The 18,945-nt window shown below is 50.5% G+C and overlaps 1 protein-coding gene and 1 long non-coding RNA gene across 4 annotated transcripts in view; one reads left to right on the forward strand and one right to left on the reverse strand.

The window, feature by feature from the left end:
* Positions 1 to 18,945, reverse strand: part of pam (peptidylglycine alpha-amidating monooxygenase) — an 82,588-nt gene that overhangs the window by 28,455 nt on the left and 35,188 nt on the right. Inside the window, exons 8-15 of one of the 3 annotated variants that reach the window (XM_064309452.1) lie at positions 18,626 to 18,674; positions 16,438 to 16,505; positions 15,096 to 15,176; positions 14,916 to 14,999; positions 10,449 to 10,545; positions 8,918 to 9,135; positions 8,390 to 8,449; positions 815 to 1,159 (exon numbers count right to left, since the gene is read on the reverse strand). In XM_064309452.1, coding sequence (XP_064165522.1) covers positions 815 to 1,159; positions 8,390 to 8,449; positions 8,918 to 9,135; positions 10,449 to 10,545; positions 14,916 to 14,999; positions 15,096 to 15,176; positions 16,438 to 16,505; positions 18,626 to 18,674 — 1,002 coding nt within the window. Of the gene's footprint in view, positions 1 to 814; positions 1,160 to 8,389; positions 8,450 to 8,917; positions 9,136 to 10,448; positions 10,546 to 14,910; positions 15,000 to 15,095; positions 15,177 to 16,437; positions 16,506 to 18,625; positions 18,675 to 18,945 lie in introns of all 3 variants that reach the window. The other 2 variants (XM_064309453.1, XM_064309455.1) reach the window with 2 other exon arrangements.
* LOC135240146 (uncharacterized) lies at positions 10,421 to 15,020 on the forward strand. Its single transcript, XR_010325601.1, has 2 exons — positions 10,421 to 10,540; positions 14,911 to 15,020. It is a non-coding gene; the product is annotated as an uncharacterized LOC135240146 (long non-coding RNA).

The raw sequence follows: 18,945 nt of genomic DNA on the forward strand, positions 1-18,945 counted from the left end.
TGTCTGTGATTACTCGCGTTTGGGTCAGGTTCCCCGTGTGGCTCTGCTGACGGGTTCGACTCCGGCACTGAGGGGTGAACGGGGCTGAAAGCTCCTCGGTGAATAATTCATGGGGAGATGTCAGGAGGGAGAGCGTTTAGAAAGCCGGGACACGCTCAAGCAGCTCGGATTCTCCTTCTGCGGCCGAAAACAGAAGCAGAAGCCCGGGATAAAACCCACTTACACCTGTTGTGTTGGTAACAGCGTTTCCAGGCCTGATCGATATAACAAGGGGACGGTCGTCCAATCGGAAGTCTCCGCGGTGACACGTGAAATCTGCCATGGCAACTGGCGTGGGGAAATGTCACAGAGGAGACCCCCGCATTCCAGCCAAGCGGCGACTCCATTAATATCCACAGTGTAAATACGCTCCGGAAAATCAGTCTGTCCTGGCCTGGGCCAGCTGAGATTAACGGAAACGCGTTTACAAACATACATTTTAACGCCAACAAACAGAGAGAGGAAATGCTCTGCGGAGCCGGAAGCAGGCCTGTTCGCCCGGTTAAGACCGCAAATTTATCGAGGTTCTGGAGTTTTAACGGCAGTCGGGGGGGGAGAGGCGCATGACTGACGTGGGCTGGGTACTATGGCGACCGTGCAGGACTGTGATGAGAAGGGGGGGCGGGGGGGGCGGGGACACGTCAGGCTTTCAACAAAATAAAACTCCACGACAAAAGAACTTGCTTTAAAAAAAACGGCATGCAGCAGCCAGCGCCGCGGCCAGAGGCCAGAGGCCAGAGGCCAGTTGCCCGGGAAACGAGGCCTGAAAACCCACCTTGCTGTCGGACGTCGGCCCCGACCGCGCCCGCCTGGGCTTCCGGGACGTTCCTGCTCCCCGGGGGCCGCGCGGTGGACTCTAACTGGTGAAATTTGTGAATTCTGTCCCTGACCAGCACGCCGTCCTGCCGCTCGCTGTAGCCTACCCGCGGACCCCGGCCCGGACCCGGACCCGGACCGGAACCCGGACCGGACCGGCCGCGGTCCTTCTTTTGGATAATGCTATCGATTTCTGCCACCAGGTCCGCCTGGCCTTGCTGCCCCTCGCCGGGGTTATACTTATGCACGTGGACAACGTCCTCCCTCTCCCCTAGCAGTTTGGAGAGCAGGGAATAGAAGTCACCTGCACAAGAGAAAAAGAGAGAGAGGGGGAAGAAAAAGAAGAGAGGAAGACAGAAAAGAAACAGCGGGCTGTATAAACAGAATTATTAAAAAGGAAGGGAGGAGGGGGAGTGAGAGGAGGAGGAGGAGGGGGGGGGGTTCTTTCAGGACAGGAAGCATCTGAAAATGAGAACGTGTTAGATGTGGACACATACAGGGAAAAGAGAGAGAGAGAGAGAGAGAGAGAGAAAGAGAGTGAGGGAGATAAAAGGGGTGAGCAGGAGGACGCTGGTGCATTAACAAACGTGGGTGGGGGTGGGGGGTGGGGGGGGTTGGTGTGGGGGGCTCAGCAGGGGGTGAGTGAGACAGGGTCCCCAAAAACCCCTGAAAGCCTCGGGGCTGGGTTTTGCGCCACTGGAAGAACACTTGGCTCGGAACTCTGTTTGTTTGAGTCGCGCAGTTTGTTCTCCCTCAGACACTTCCCCCCCGATCTCATTCTCTCGCCGAGAACTGAGCCAGAGGACATCTGCAGCCCTATCTGCGGCTTCTTCAGGTGCTCAGAGAGAGAGAGGGAGAGGGAGAGAGAGAGAGAGAGGGGGAGAGAGAGAGAGAGAGAGAGAGAGAGGGAGAGAGGAGAGAGAGAGAGAGAGAGAGGGGGAGAGAGAGAGAGAGACAGAGAGAGAGGGAGAGAGAGAGAGAGAGAGAGAGAGAGAGAGAGAGAGAGATGGATCGCTCCCCGGTTGTGAAATTAACCTCCGCGGTCCTCACGATGTAAGGTGACCGATGTAGCGACGCTAGCCTGACTCAGCGAAGCGCAGCTGAGGCCTATTTCTGGACCAAAGGCCTGCGTTCGCCTTTTTTTAACAAAACGCCCCTCCTGATAAAACACAACAAGCAACAAACATCGCTTTTCTCCCCCGACACCGAACAATGATGACACCGCACGCTGGCGTGGCGCTGCTGACACAAACACAAATTAACACCGGGCCGCTCAAATCGCTCGCTCGAAAAGGGACGCAGCCGAGTTAGCCTAGCACGTTAGCCTAGCACGTTAGCGCCGCCGGAACCCGCCGGCGAGCGTAATCAATCTTCCGCGCGGAAAAGGTCGGGTCCCCTGGCGTGCGTCACAGCGGCACCGCTGTTGAAAATTAAAAAACCGCTTTCCGGAAAGTTCCCTCGGGGTCCAGCCGGCCCCACCTTCACAGCCTCCAGAGCTGCGAGACACCGGCACCGCCCGGCGGGAACACAAAAGCTAACTAACGCCGTCCCAGTGGCGCCATCAACCGCTAAAAGCTAGCGTGGGCGGGCGGGCGGGCGGGCGGGCGGGGGGGCTCTGTAACTTCCGGACTCTTCCATCTCCCGTCCGATGAAGAGCATTTTTTTTAAAAGGCAGAGCCAGAGCCCTGAAGAAGAGGGTAATCAGAGTAAGAGCCCCGCGTGGGCTCTCTGCTGTATGAGCCAGAGACCTGGCCGCCGCGGACGCTGACGCCGCCGCCGCGCGTGATCTACGAGTCGCGTCCGCGCCGGGTTTATTGAGCCCATCCATCAGCCGAGGCCGGACGAGCACGGAGAGACAACAACAACCCCCCCCAAACCCCCCCCCCCCCACGCCCCGTCCCCGCCTGCCAACGACAGGCCCTGAATTTGTGTCCCAATAACGACAAAGGCAAATATAGCAGCCCATGCATCAAGCTGTCCCGGACCGGGGGGGGCGGGCGGGGGCGGGGGGGGCTGGGGCGGGAGCGATAACAAGAGGTGCGGGTTAGCTGCGTTCACCAAGAGACATTCGAGGCCAGACTGGGCAGGGGCGAGGCACGACGAAAACCACAATACCTGTCCCTTTTAAAGCCCTTTATCGAAGAGGGGGGCGAAGAGCCCCCCCACAAAACAACAATGCCCGGTTACATGCCCGTACAGCCGACCTTTTCACTCTAAACCCTAAGATTTCTCACACTGAACTCGGAGATGTTGTACTTGTAATGGCCTGCCTCATATTTACACAAAGCTGCCATTCAACACTTCCATGCACTTCAATGCATGTCAATTTTACGCCCTACAGCATATTGTAAAATAACAGTGGACACATCAAATAGTCTTGCACCATCCAATTCATATTTTTCTTATTTATCTTTCCCAAATGCATTTTATGATATGTATGAACCCTTGTGTTATTTCTGGTATATATATTGTATATATTTGTCATATAGTTCATTATATATTAGTAAATGCTATCTAGAATCAAATAAAAAAAACAATCACCAAAATATGAGGTAAATACATCTGTAAGTCCATAAAATGTAGACATTTCTTACATAACTGTAATATTTCTGGCAGGAAAAAAAATTAAAGATTGCCCTCTCATTTGAAATTTTATAGCTCGATTTTCAAAACATTTCAAAATCTGCGATAGAGAAATACGATAAAATGCGTGCAGTTCATACTGGGCACATTTTTAAGGCAATTGTTTTTATTCATTTTTTTAAAATGGGAAATAGATGCATAATAACAACTTAGCACTGAAATATCATAACATAATACCCAGACGAGTCTGCAGCGCTGAGCTGATAATAATTATGGGGTTTATCGAGTAATTGGCTCTCTGAACAGGACCTCTCTTTTTTGGGTCGTTCTGCTTAAAGGAACAGCCTGATCCAGGCAGAGTCACGGTGGTGCCATACATCTTCCACTTCCTAATCGTCTCGACCGAGCCCCAGGGACCGTTTAAGGCCTTTGAATTTAGTTATACTCCTCTCCCCGATCCAGGACTTTCCACCGATAAAAGCTCATTGGCGCTCATGATTGAGTCCTGGTCAGAAATATACTCTACTCATTAGAGGGAACCTAAAAAAGAACTTTATTATGAATTTATGGTGAAGTCATGTGGCCCACTTCAATTTCATATTCAACTGGAGACCAGTTCAGTACTGCTCACATTTTAGGGAGTTTAGGATTGCTATTGTAAGGGGATGTACACTTATCCAAACTATTTTCATTTTTTTATATATAGATAATATTTCCGTTTTTATTCTTTATTATTTTTCAAAGAAATTCTAGATATTTTTCTCTTTCAGATGCAGGTAACAATGTTTAGAGATAGACGGGGGGAAAGTTAATGAACTGCAATTCCAAGGAAAAAAGTGCACTTTTTTTTGAAGGGGGTGGAGATGTTCTATAGATATAATAAATCAACTGATAATTTCTAATGAATAATTTCTAACATCTAATATTAATTTAACAATAAATCCAGGACATTAATGGGTGTGAGCCTGTGCGTTTATGTGTATCTGTGTGTAAGTGTGTGCTTCTGTGTGTGTGTGTGCGAGAGAAAGAGAGTGTGTGAGTGTGTGTGCGTCTGCTGTGTGTGTGTGTGTATGTGGGGCGTGTGTGTGTTTGTGTACGCTCGTGTGTGTGTTTGTGCGTGTGTGCGGGGGGATGGGAAGGAAGCCATAAGTCACATGACAGGAAATGGCCCCCTAGGACCTGGGACCAGCCATCCGACTGACAGTTGCAGCTCCTCCACAGGAAACCATGGTAACACAGCTCTGGATTTAGCGCGGAAGGGGAAATGTTTACTCAACGCAGGGCGGGAGGTTGTGTCCACAGTAGTAACACCTGTCCTTTCTGCATCTGGCTGAGCATCTCACCGTGACCCGCGTACCACACAGCACGGTGCCCCGCGCGACTAGCATCCCGGAGCTTTCAGAACTACATTACCCAGCAGCAGTGTGCAGGAACCTCGCGGGAAACTCTGTCCTGATTTACACAACAGTTTTTAATCCATATTTACTACTCCAGCAAACAGAAGCACACACATTACATTCAGAAATAAGCCCTTTAAGGGCCAACTTTAAATACACAGTATTTAACATTATATTAATTTTAATTCTCCACCCCCCATCCCCTGACCCCCCCGTCCCCCCGCACCCCCCCCACACGTTTCTGAGTGTGATGTGAATATCAGGCCCGGTAGTGCAGAGAATAAGCAGAGAGCACGGCAGGCTTGCGCTCGCTCCTCTCGAGCAGAGTAGATTAAGCCGCGCATTGACTTATGGATTTGCCCCGCCGCTCGAGCTTCCCCTGTTTGCACAGCGCCAGTCTGCACACGGAGCGGAGAAACCGAAACGGTGTTCAGCTGCGTGGGGGGGGGGGTGGGGGAGAGGCGGGGGGGGCAAGGCGGGGCACCGCGGAACGGCAACACGCTTCCTCCCAATTCACAGCAAAATTTACAACCAGCGCACCAGCGCAGGGAAATAACACAAACAAGGAATCCAGGAAGGGAATCCAATTTTGCAGTCCAGGATTGCTACTGCTTGGCATTTGGCAATTATCAGACATTCGCTGATTATCTTCGCTCCTTACCGCGTGAGTAAGGGTGATTAGGGCCTGAGCTTCGGGTGTGTTTTTTTCTACCGTTTTGTTTTTTGTTTCATGCACGCAGTCTGCTGACATTACAAAGGATTGTGGGAAGAGAGAGGGCGCAAGAGAGAGGGCGAGAGGAAGGGAGAGGAGGAGACAGAGGGAGAGAGGAAGGGAGGGAGAGGAGATGACAAAGGGAGGGGTACACAAACCACTTGCCAGCTGTGATCAGATTATTCACTTAAAATAATGAGGCATGACATTGACCTAAAAAACTTAAGTGCACCATTTTTTTTTTGCATGTACTTAAGCAACCCAAACTAGCCATAAAATTGTTGTTGCTGTTTATCAGGCTGTGCCATCGCCCCCCCCCCCCCCACCCCCCCACCCCCCATAGCGAGGGAGCGGGCCTGACCTTGCTATCCAGCGTAGCGCCTCTCCAGCCTCACAGAGCCCCCCCGGCCTGCGGACGCCGCCGGAACATTCCGCGCGGAGACAGCCGCGGAGCCGCGCTAATGCACGGCGGGATCTCCCGGGGCCGCGAGCGCAATCTGGCGGTTTAACCCCCCCCCCCCGCCACGCCCCCCCCCGCCAGAGCCCTGGCGCCGCTCCCCCCATTCACACACACTCACAGCTCGTCTGATAACAGGATCCAGCGCCTGGTCCTGGTACCCCGCTCGCTCGCCCGCTCGCTCTCTCTCTCTCTCTCTCCCCAGGCCCCGGTACAGCCTGTCACACGAGCCGCTAATGACCCCGGCGCTGCCGCGGCCGCCAGCTGGTGCCCGCGCGTCGGCGCGAGCGGCGTTGAACACGGCGAAGGCGGAACACGGAACGCGGCGTCTGGCGCACCGTAGCGGACGCTCTACGAGGGAACCGCTCCTCGCTAGCTTAAATTAACGAGCTTGAATGGAACTCATTCATCATTTCAATTTCTTTAATTCCGCATTGTCGCCCAATTAACCCATTCTTAATTGACCAGAAAAAAACTAAGCAACAAGAACTCCTACCCACATCACCCAAGATTCTCAGAGGTTAAATACCCTGCTTTATATTTGGAATAATGAGAAAGAAACTAATGAAACTTGAGAAAAAGTCACAGAAAAAGAGAAAGCAAACGGGGGTGGAACAAAAAAAAAGAAATAATAAATGTAATGGTCTAATGGCATGGCAATTACTTTATTCTTCACAAATATAAATGAATTACCTAAATTAGCTACTTAGAGAGAGCTACTATGAGAGTAGCCTATGTAAAAACTTTATAAATAATAAAATCTTTTTTATAAATAATAAAAAAAGGTTCACTATGTATCATTCAGCTACCTGCAAACACTGCAGAGCAGTAATAAGTACAGTCTGAATATTAAACAGTGTCTGCTGTCGTTACCACACATTTGCAGTAAAACTTGCAGTGAAAAAACTTGCAGTAAAAAATAAAATAAGTCCAGCTATCACATCTCTGAGAAATCAGACGGTCTGTTGGGAATTTTGCTATTTTGTGGCGCTTTCAATTTTTTTCTTCAATAATACCAGCCAACGCCGCGCCTACCCCACAACCCTAACCCACCCCCCCCCCCCACTGTCCTGTGTTCTGCTTGGGTCGGCTAAACTGAGTCCCGACCGTGAGCTCAGAGCCCATCCCGTCCCACCCGGGGGGGGGGAAGCGCACCGCCAAAAACTGCCCCTGGTGCCAGAGACACAGGCGTCTCCTCACGGCAAGGCAGAGAGAGAGAGAGAAGGAGAGAGAGAGGGAAAGAGAGAGAGAGAGAGAGAAGACAGAAGAAAGAGAGGAGAATGTAAGGAGAGCGAGAGGGAGGGAACGAAGGGGAGAGAGAGAGCGAAGGACAAAGCGAGAGAGAGAGAGATGGCTCATTGTTTTCCTAGCTTCTAACATAAATGTGATATACCCCCCCCCCCCAAAAAAAAAAAAATAAATAGTGGGTGAGATATAGAAAGTGGCTTTATGTAATTCTTTCAGGTAAAGGCGGCTGTTTCTGATGCATGTGTGCATTGGCTCAGACAGGAGAGCAGGGCCCACATGTCCCCACAGAGAAATGACCGGCAGCCACCCCCCCCCCCCCCCCAATCCTCACCCGTACAAGTGATGCAACGCAGTGAGAGTACTGTGGCCATGGAAACAAGGCTTTTAAAAAAAATATATTTAAAAAAAAATCTAAATAGCTTCGCCACAAGCAGCGATCCCACCTGACACCCCTAAAGTTTGCCTGTTAATCAAACACAGATCCCTCATCTCACTGGGAGAAGGATTACCAGAGTCTGCACCTCAGTTAGATCAATGACCTCAGACCAAACCTTCACAGCGCTCTGGCAAATTATTTCCGGTTGATGCTTAAATTTAACTGACACTGCCTTCATCATAATTGCAAATTTGCATTTTCTTTTTCTGGCCATCAATTTAGTTAGATTCTGTTTAAATTCATTTCACTCTTTGTCACTGAATATGAAACCAAAATGTTGTATCTTCAGTTTGAACACTCTATGTTCTCCTTTATTTATTTATCATTTCCTTTCTTTTACATTGAATCTTTACAAATTTGAAGCAGTTTGTTATTTTTCACTATATAATTCGTTTAAAATCACTTGATTTTTCGCACTAAAAAATAGAGCTATGGAACAATTCATCTCTGGGATTTAAAGGAAAACATCTTCAGCCAACCTTCAGCTGTAGGTTTACAGCATGTTTTTGTTAGATTTTTTTCCCAAAGGTTCAGGGTTATAGCATGTTTTTGTTAGATTTTTTTTCAAGGTTCAGGTTTATAGCATGTTATTGTTTGGTCGTTTTTAAATGTTCAGGGTTATGGCATGTTTTTGTTTAGTCGTTTTTAAATGTTCAGGGTTATGGCATGTTTTTGTTCGGTCGTTTTAAAGGATTCCTCACCTTGGTCCAGAACCTCCTCCTCCTCCCTCTTCGGCTGGAGTAATCCAGAGTCTTCCGAATCTTTGGAAAGGTGAAAGAACAAGGTGCATTCCAGAGAGATTTACGCAAGCAAAGAGGTTTTAAAAACATTGCTAAGTCCAAGTACTGCTCGTACTCTTATTAAGCACCGTGCTTTCAAGGACAGTGACAGATACTGAATAATATGTCTTTATATCAGGCCAACCAAGACGCAGATGGCAATTCAGCCAATCCTCCACCCCCCTTCGAACACACTCTTACACACAGAAATGCTGAGTTCTGTTTGTAATACACACCAAAATAGATGATAGGTGATAAAATAACATTTTTTCAAATAAAAGATTTTTCCCACAAATACTTTCTCTTCCTCACACACACACTCGCTCTCTCTCTCTCTCTCTCTCACACACACACACACACACTCCCCTCTCTCTCTCTCACACACACACACATGCACACACTCTCTCTCACACATACACACACACGCAGAGTCGAGACAGCAGTGCTCACGGCTCATAGGGGACGATTTGGCCCCCATGTGGTGGGCGTGGCCGTGCATCATGGCCGCCATGTCGGGGCTGATGGGGACGGGCTTGTTGGCCTCTTTGGGGATGCCCTGGAAGAGCTCGCTGTCGCCGCTCTCCATGCAGTTCATGTAGGGCACGGCGTGCCGTCTGTCCATGTAGTACATGATGTAGAAGTTGCACATCTCGTCGTCTGACGTGCCTCTGAGGACGGGGAAACAAGCCAGCCGTAAATAAAACAGCACCTAAGGCCAAAAACACTACAAATCCCATAATCCCCCCTGCTCCGGCCTCCTTCCCACACGGGCAGCCGCAGCAATGGCGGTGCGTTAAAAACGCTGTGTCTCTTTTCAAACGCACTCCTTTCTAATCAGCTCCTCGTCGCCAGGCAGACGTGTCCATAGAGGGGAGGGGGGATGGGGGGGGGGGGGGGGGAAGGAATGCGGGGGCGACGGTTGCCGTGGAGATGCGTCAATGCAGTTTCTGAGTGCTGTCATCATTTGCTCGCCATGGCAACCAGGATGATGCGGCCAGGATGATGCGCATAGCACACACACAGTCATGCGCGCACACACACACACACACACACGCACGTACACAGTCAGAGACTTGGGCTGCTCAAACAGGAAGTCATAAAAAATGCAGGCTCCCAGGGGGCCGGTGGAGAAGCGGGCCTTTTCTCTCTGCTTGACGGTGTTTTTTTACATCTCTGCACACACGGCGCCCCACAGCCTCGGTGCGACTCGGCCACGCCACGTGGAGCGGGCGACGGCTGCCGCCGGGAGGGACAGAGGCTCGGAGACGGCCGTCTCCCGCCAGGCGGATGCGTCCCTCAGAATCCAACACAATGGTGGAGCGACAGGGAGCTTCACCCGTAACATCAGCAGCAAACCCCCCACCCCCCCCCCTCCCCAGGACTAATAACACAGGGCGAGCCACTCATTACACTGAGGGAAAAGCACAAATCCTTTAAAAGACTTTTAAAAACACAGCTTGAGAATTGAATGGTGCATTAGAACATGAAAACACTGCAGCAGTTATAGACTGCCACACGATTGAGGTGTGGTCATATAAATGCGTTCTGTATGACACAAACGACAAATGTTTTTGTCAACAAAAAAAGGTTCTTCTGTAGACCCCCCCCCCCCAGAAAGTGAACGGGCCAGTTAAGCAGAGCGCAGATTAACGTCTCAGCGTCCGCCAGCTTCACACAGCAGCAGAGCCTCAGGAGAGACGCCTCGCCCCTGTTCGCTCAGTCCACCGCCCCTCCGGCACCTCCCCAAATTAGACAGCAGCAGATAAGGGGCTCTGTCCCGACACCGTCAGCCCCGCCCGCGGAGACCCGACCCACGGCGGGACGTAGGCCTGGGGGGTTGGGACGTGGTGGGGGGGGCTGCGGGCAGAAACCCAACTGACTCGTCCGGCACCTCCCCCCCCACGTGAACCGACCCACGGCGGGACGAGCTGTGGTATGCGACTTCGGGGGGGGGGGGGCTGCGGGCAGAAACCCAACTCACCCGATGTACGTGGCGGAGCTCTTCCCCTCCCCGGTGAAGACGCATCTGGCGGCGAGCTTGTCCGCGTACCGCACTTCCAACCGTGAGCGCAGGTAAACTGAATACACATCCAAGAGTCCAAAAACAGCCCAGCCATCCCAAGCTTGCCAGATTAGAAGTATCTGTGAGCAGCAACAGGGATTTATATTTTATTTTACGATTTAACAGAGTTCAACGCCAAGGTTTTTTCCACACTTGTCCAGTTGGTTATTTACTTTCCCAAACCTAGTTTATTCACTGGCCAGATATGGCTCAGTTTACCAGTCACATGAAGACCATAGAAAGCATGATGCTTCCGTAATTACATCAAAATGATTATTTATTATGTGGTATCACCTGATATTTAAGAAAAAAATGTTAAACCTCCAGTAAGAGGGCGAGCATCATCACTGAACCTTGTTTACTGGTTTTATACATCACTAAGCTTCATGTTGAAACGCCACTCAAAATGGGTAAACACACACACACACACACACACACACGAAAATCGCAATGAAAGGAGGACAAGCAGGTCGTGGCTGACAAACTACTAATACGCTCTTTGACACATTACACAGTCCTGTGTATGCTGTTCAGTCGTAACTCCCCTGGACAAATATAATTGTGAGCTCAGAGTCATTTCATGGATGAACTGAGGCCGATTTGAGCAAGGGGGAGAGAGAGAGAGAGAATGTGTGTGTGTGTGGGGTGGGGGGGGGGGGGGTGGATTTGCACACTGATGAAGAAAATTAAGGTGGTTCACGTTGTATTAAACTGAAAGAGGTGTGACCCCTCAGGCACAGGGCGTAATGGCTTTGAATAACACTGCCCTCACCAGCGGGGCAAAACTAAAGCACGTTCCGAACGGATTATAATGCTGCCTGAAATAGCACTGGCCAAACAGGACAATAAATTTTAAATGCGGCGTGGCCTGTGTTATGCGGGCCTGGCTCAACAATGACTTTAAGAGCTTCCGATTCACTGGACTGCAGTCATGGACAACATCTCCTCCCATACAGGATCAGGTCACCACCAAAACACAGCAAAATATAAAAGCGAATGATTAATCCAGACTAAAAATGGACATTTTGCCTTCATCGTCTATCTGCACTTGCTTGCTTCCAGACCTGGGTCAAATACGCATTTGTTTTGGATACAAATACTTTTCTGCGCTTTACTGATCTTGTCTGGTGTCAAACCCCGCCTTCTGGTCATATTGGCAGGCTCAATTACACCAGGCAAGATCAACAGAGCACAGACAAGTATCTGAATCGAAAGCAAATATGTATTTTGACCCAGGTCTGCTTGCTTCTGCCACAGACCTTCTCCAGAAAGACACTAGAACGCACCTGCCCGCTGCTCTCTAACCAAGCTCACAGTGAGAAGCGAGGGTTGCTATAGGCTACCTTCCGAAACGTTGCGTCAAAAAAAAGCGAGCAGGCACACCAGACGTCAAGCAGCATAATCTTTCGTCAGTTGCTTAAAACCCAAACGAGAAGGTTTGAATCTGGGTGTGAGCATGAACAGCGTCATGGTAACACTATCGACAGCACTCCTTGCTCGCCGACTTCAGGCGGAGAAAATCACGCAAAGTTGCCGTTGCCGGCTCCTCAGACTGAAGCCACGCTTTAAAGGCACTTCGCATAGTGAACGACCGATAGAGGCTTCCTTAAAGGCCATGTGAGATAAAACCACGGGAACACTTTTAGTTTAGTTAATTTGACAAAATTAAAACACACGTATCCAAAGACTTGCATGTGAAGAAATTGTCAAGGATAACACGAAAAAAAGCCCAGGACTTATTTCCATCGTGGTCCTTGATGTTCCATCAGCCATAGCAAGATAATACCATTCTGTGCAAAAAAAAAGGTGGTCATAAGGACAGCGTGCGTAAAACCTCGTCACTGAAGACAAGGTGCCAGACTGTCATCACTGCAGAGGGACCTTCCCGCCAGAAGGGCCGGGGAAAAATAACTGCTTTCATAAACGCAGCTTCCTCCGTGCGCATTTTCCATCATTCGTCCGAGAAAATAACAATCCTTTCCCCCTAAAAGTACAGGGTATGTGACAGAACTGCAAGGTACCCTTTAATTCTAACTAATCTAGAGAGGAGCTGGGCAGCGGAGAATTGATTGTGACCGCACGGAATGGAACGATCGATCCACATGTCAGAGTGATGTCATGACGCATCCAATGCCTACAAACTGTGATAGAGTGACTAACGGAAATCTGACAAACAAACCCTCCCCCCCTCCCCCCTCCCTCCCCCCCCCCCACACACACACACACACATACACCCAGAACACTGCCAATTCACCACAGAAGACTTTGCTCATTACCAGCCCACACAACTCCATAGTCGTTAGCATATCTAAACCCAGTGCATGTTCTCAGGAGATCAGTAACATTTACATGGACTGAAAAGGCTCCTTTCATCATGGAGGGATAATCAGACCAGGGTCAAACACTTATTTAAAAAAATAATCTTGGGGAAAAAACAGAAATTTGCAATACCACTATGATTCATAGAATGCAATTGTTTTTGTTTAAAAATGCACAAATTAAGAAAGTGAAGATCAGTGAAGAACCTCTACGGGGAAATCATCAGCTAAATCCATGGAGCAATGGTGCAAAAAAAACAACGGCATTCCTTCTGTTTAAGGTTTTTAATAGCCAAACGAGCGTTGCATTTTCTATATCAGTGCAACATGACTAATGTGAGCAATCTACACTCAGGCAACCACAGTCAAATTGTGTAAAATTTGACGGTTTTGTGAATGAAAGTACATTTTTTCATTCACATTTTTAAAAAAAACATACAATGGCCCAATTCCATTTGACCCAACTACAACAGCAGAATCCTAGCTTAATCCCAAACCCACACAGCCAATGAAAACACAGGGCTCAGCACCAACAAGCCACCGACGGCCAAAATCAAACGTGGAGGACTGACCTCCCGTTGCTCACACGAACTGGCATTAATCTTAAACCTTCATAACCTTCCACGTTTCCCAAACTGCATCAGGGCACATTTTTTGTAGCCGTGGGCTGTTCGAGTTACAAGTACAGAGGCACACGTTGATCTGATACTGTGCTACCATAGATATCGCGCTCGCGCTGTGGGGAATCGGCAGGAGAAAGCCGCAGCCCAGGAAGGTACATTAGCTGATTTTTTTCCTCCCCTCTCGGCCCGATGCAGCAACAGTGCTGTGTACACAGGACCCAGGAATCAATAAGCAGGCATTCATTATTCAAACAGACATCAAGGTGCATCTGCTGGGCTCAGTGTGCGGTGGCAGGAGCGTGGGTGTGTGGCGGTGGCCAAGGCTCCCGCACGCAGGCAAATCTATCTCCCTTTCTCTCTGTCTCTCTCTCTATCTCTCCATCTCTCTCTCTCTATCTCTCTATCTCTCCATCTCTCTCTCGCTATCTCTCCATCTCTCTCTCTCTCGGTATCTCTCCATCTCTCTCTCTCTCAGTCTCTCTCCATCTCTCTCTCTCTCTGTGTCTCTCCATCTCTCCATCTCTCCATCTCTCTCTCTCTCTGTTTCTCCCTCTCTCTCTCTTTCTCAGTCTCTCCAACTCCGGGATCCTCCAGCCCCCGTATCAGGAAAGGACAGAACAGGACAGGACGGGACGGGATGGGACAAAGGGCCTGTTTCCGTGCCGACAGCCTGTCCGATGCCGTCACGGCCTTACGGCCCCGCGTGGCCCCCGCTGCCCGTGAGGTCGGCCCGTTAGGTGCGGGCGGGGCGGGGGAGGGGAGCGCGGGGAGGAGAGGGAGCTTTCAGAGGAGGCGCCGTGCCCCTCCTCAACTGCCCCCCCCCCCCCCATGGACACGGAACGGGGGCACACGTTCCGTTATGCAGGCAACCTTTTCTCTTCACAAGGAAGAGGAGGAGGAGGAGGAGGATGGAGGAGGTAGAGGAGTGGTCCAGCGCCACGTGAGAGCACATCCCTGGCAACAGTTCCCATAGCAACAAGCAGCATCTTGGCGGAGAGCAGCCTACCCGATGACGGCTCCGCAGAGCGTGGAATCCACCATTTGGTGAGGAGGACGGCGCCAGCGACCTGAACATTTTTAATAATAAATACCGCACCGAAGAATGGCGCTAACGCGAGCTAGCACCGATAAACAAACACCGAGGAAGTCACCTCACTTCATATCAGCGGCCCATCGCTGTATTTATTTAAAAGTGTGCAGCATAAAACGAACAACTTTAATAGCAGAGAAGCGTGAGATTGATAACCAGGCCTGCCGTTCATAGTCAGTAAAGACAGTGCAATCTGTGGGCTCCAGCTCTGGTGCAGCCGGATTGAGACGCAACATTCAGCTCATTAAATTACAGGCAACAGACTTTTTACATCTTTGAAAGCAAGCGCAAATTTACTATGACAACGGCTGTCAACCGTGTTTTCCAGCTGTTACAATTATATCCGGGAGAACACAAATCACCTGCGGTAGCTGGGGAGACTGCCGTCCAATCAGAGTCCACTTTCCATCTCGAACCCGATACCCACTCACTACTTGACCTGCAAAAAAATAAAAATAATGAATTTGAATATATAACGCACTGTACTAAATTGTATAAGACATATTTTGGAAACAGAAGCGGGCACGTTGCTTACCCAGGCGGTGAGTGTGGGTCCTGAAGGCGAAGGCGTACATCGGGTAGGACCTGTACGTGCAGGCGATGTCTGCATTTGTAACTATTTTTAAAAAAAAGAGAAAAAGCAGATTTCACAGTAATTAGAGCTTTCCACTTGTACCCTGCAAGGGTTTCATCCAGCGATGGTATTAATGGTAATGGTAAATGGACTGCATTTATATAGCGCTTTTATCCAAAGCGCTTTACAATTGATGCCTCTCATTCGCCAGAGATAGGGGTTAGGGGTTAGGTGTCTTGCTCAAGGACACGTCGACATGCCCAGGGCGAGGTTTGAACCGGCAACCCTCCGACTGCCAGACAATCGGTCTTACATCCTGAGCTGTGTCGCCCCCTAATTAATGAACAAATACGCTTGCAGAATTACTGTTTCATTGCCAGCGCAGCAGCTGAATTAAGCGTATTTGGGAACTTGAAATCGATCCTTAAGCTAAATGTGAAAATTTGTCACGTTACAAGCACACGCCGGAGTGTTTGCTAAACAGCTGTCAGGGCCGCAGGCGAGGACAGAAACGAATGGCCCCGCAATATTTTCCGACAATATCGGCGAAAATGAAACAGGAACGTAAAGGGTAATCACGGCAAACGACCCCGTGCGACTACGCGCCCTACTTCTGAGCACAAAAGCAGGACGGGGCCTTATGAGCGGGAGGGAACAGATCGCACGCTCCGAACCCGTAGAATCCCTCAGCCCCAGTCCCTCTCCCGCACGGCTAATGATTACAGAGCGAACCCTCCTCCGAAAACGATCTGACAGGCAGACCGGCCCCGCCGAGCTCAGGCGGGGCCCACGCAGAGCGGCGGAGTGGCGGAAAACGAAGGCGGAATCGGGCCTTGGGCAGGCGCCCCTCCCCCAAAACTCACGCGCCCAGAAAGACGAGCCGAGCCAAAACGCATTAGCGCCCTCTCAAACCCGTTAGAATATCTCTCCACGATAAAAGGCTTTTTGAAAGGAGGCCGCCGGTTGGCTGGACCATTACTTTTTGCGGCAGTTGACCCTCCCTCTTCCCCAACCCCCACCTCCCCCCTCTCCCAGCCCCTCCCTGTCTCCCCCACACCTCCCACCTCCCCTCCCCCCTGCTTCCCCACCTCCCTCTCCCACTCCTCTCCCTCCCACCTCCTCCTCCCCCACCCCTCTCCACCTCCCACCTCCTCCCCTCCCCCTCCCTCCCCTCTCCTCCCTCCCTCTCCCTCCCTCCCTCCCACCTCCTCCACCCCCACCTCCCTCTCCCCTCCTCCTCCTCCCATCTCACCTATAAGGGGCAGGGGACCTAGAATCACTGAATAATAACCCCTGTACTCACCTTTCTTCCCAGGTGGAATGACAGTGTCCACAGACATCATGAGATACATGCCAGCAACAAAGGGCTGTCTGGAAGAACACACACACACACACACACACACCAGCGCCATTACAACAGAGCACACACACATATTCATTACATCAGTACCATTAGTCATTGCACGTCAAGCCTGGCCAAGGACTCCCCTACAGCACCTTAAATAACCCCCTGTTGAAAGACCAGGACTTGGATATCAGTAACATTTCTGCAGGACAACTATTTTCACCGATATTCATGAAAAAGATTCTCTCTTGTTTCATGCAATTATGCAGTTTTTTTTTTTTTTTTGGTTAGCAAAATTCTTCTCAAGGATGTGGAGGAGTGTTTTAAAATCTCTCCAGGAAACAGAGAATAGCAAAGCGGTATGCAGGGGTTGCGCTCGAGCCGGGGTGGGGGGGGGTTGGATGGGGGGGGGCGACGCCACCACGGCAGGACTAACCGCACGCCGGTCCCATCGATCTACGGGACATTCGATCCTCGGGGCGACTCTTTTTGTCAAAACTGACACGGAGACCGTCACAGAAAACGACACCCGTCGCCGATAACAAGAGAGACCACAAGCACCGACAACAGAGCTCAGCATCCCAAACAGACTCAGCCGCTTCACAAACGGATATTTAACGCACAAACACTCACAACTGGCATCACACCAACCAGAACATGGCTTTTCCCTTCTTAGCTAAACGCTATGACTGGGTAAAATGGTTTTTGGGCGAGTCGCCGATAAACACACAATAGCTCCGCCCATTTCATAGCTTCCGCAAGACCTCGCCGTCCTCTCTCAGCTCCTCAGAACCGCCGAAACTGGTACCGCCCCTAACCCCGCGAACATGGAGGGCACATGTTAAAATGTCTGCACGAGCTTAAGTATCTGACGTTAAGCCTCCTTCTCCTTCTCCTTCTCCTTCTCCGGAGGCCCCAGGAACCGCGGTGCTAATGACTGCGCGAACTGCAGCTCATCGCCTCGGAAACAGCACTTGTGACTGTGAGTATCTATCGACGAGCGCGCGCCCTCGACCCGCCCGACTCCGCCAGAAACGCCCCCGCCGCCGACGGCCTCCGCCGCGGCCTCCCAGGCATAATGACGAATGGATTTCCCATAATCGCGGCTCCCTGAAGTTCCCTCGCAGTGACATCGCAGAGCTGCGCAGACTGCCTCTCGCCCCTGAGCCCTCCTCCTCCTCCTCCTCCTCCTCATGGAAGCTCGTTTCACAGCGTACTTTACTGCACTCTCCGCCCCCCCCCACCACACCACCCCACCCCCCGTCGAGACCTTATCGCGGCGTCCAGAAATAGCCCGGATCGTTCGGAGAACAGAACACGGCTCTGAAATGTGCCTCTCGCTGCACAGCAGCCCGAAAAGCCTCCAATCATCTCAGGGCAGAGCATTGATCAAAAGGTTATGAGGCAGAACAATAACGCTGCAGCCAATGAATCCCTCAACACAGGCCCAACTCTTTCCTCCCGTGGAGGACAAACAGGAAGTCGTTGAGAAAACTACAACTCAAAATGGCCGCAAACTTCTTGCAATGGATGTCTTCTTAACTCTGGTTAACTGGTGTACACCACAGGCAGCAGTAATACTATTCAGTTCACAGGTTTTTCCCACATAAGCCAATTGAAATTTCACAGTCTTCATTAACTCACTCCATTCACTGAGATAATATTTTCATGACGTTAGTAAGCCGTCAGTGTGCTTTTAAATGCGAAAACAAATTCTATAGTGGGTTTTTTTTCTGTAAGACACTACCTGTGACCAGTTCTCAATTGTACTGGTCCATGCCTAGTGCAAACGAGCAGGAAACAGACACCATTTTCCCCACTCACTCACGCTAAACCAGGCCCAGGACAGTTTCAGCGGGGAAAGCAGGCCATTGGCTTTTATTTAATTAGCGACGGTGTGCGGCTACGCTTCTGGCAGGGCTTCTGCTCCGCTCCTGAGGCATCGGCCTGTCCGTCAGCAGCAAGCCGCCGCCCCCAACCCCGCCTCCAAAGAACAATGTTCCATAATGAGGAAGCAGCAGTAACGCAATGAGCCTGTGGCCTCCTCCTCTCGGTGATAAATGACCCTAATATACGCTGTGCGATGCCTGCCTCAGAGGATCCCAGCGGGGAAAAATATAAAATGGTGGACGTGGGGGGTACTTACGGTTTGGAAGTCATTCTTAAGGTTAGTCCTGAGCAGTCTCTATGGTGGTCTGAAAAATATAAAAATGTGTTTTTCCATCAGAGTCACTTCACAAATTATTAATGCAGTCGCCCATTTGCAAGAGTCGCACCTGAACTAAATTCTGTCATTTGGACTGGGGTTGCGCAGGAGGAGGAGGATGATGATGATGATGACAAATCGATCTCATCTCGGCGCTCCGCGCGAGCGAACCCTCTGCCCTGCAGAATGCCACGCCCACTCACTCAATTAAAATACGGGAGAGGTGCATTGTGGGTAGCAAGCAGGTCCAGCAACGGGAG

The sequence above is a fragment of the Anguilla rostrata genome, chromosome 14 (genome assembly GCF_018555375.3).
Source record: "Anguilla rostrata isolate EN2019 chromosome 14, ASM1855537v3, whole genome shotgun sequence".
NCBI classification, from domain to species: Eukaryota; Metazoa; Chordata; class Actinopteri; order Anguilliformes; family Anguillidae; genus Anguilla; species Anguilla rostrata.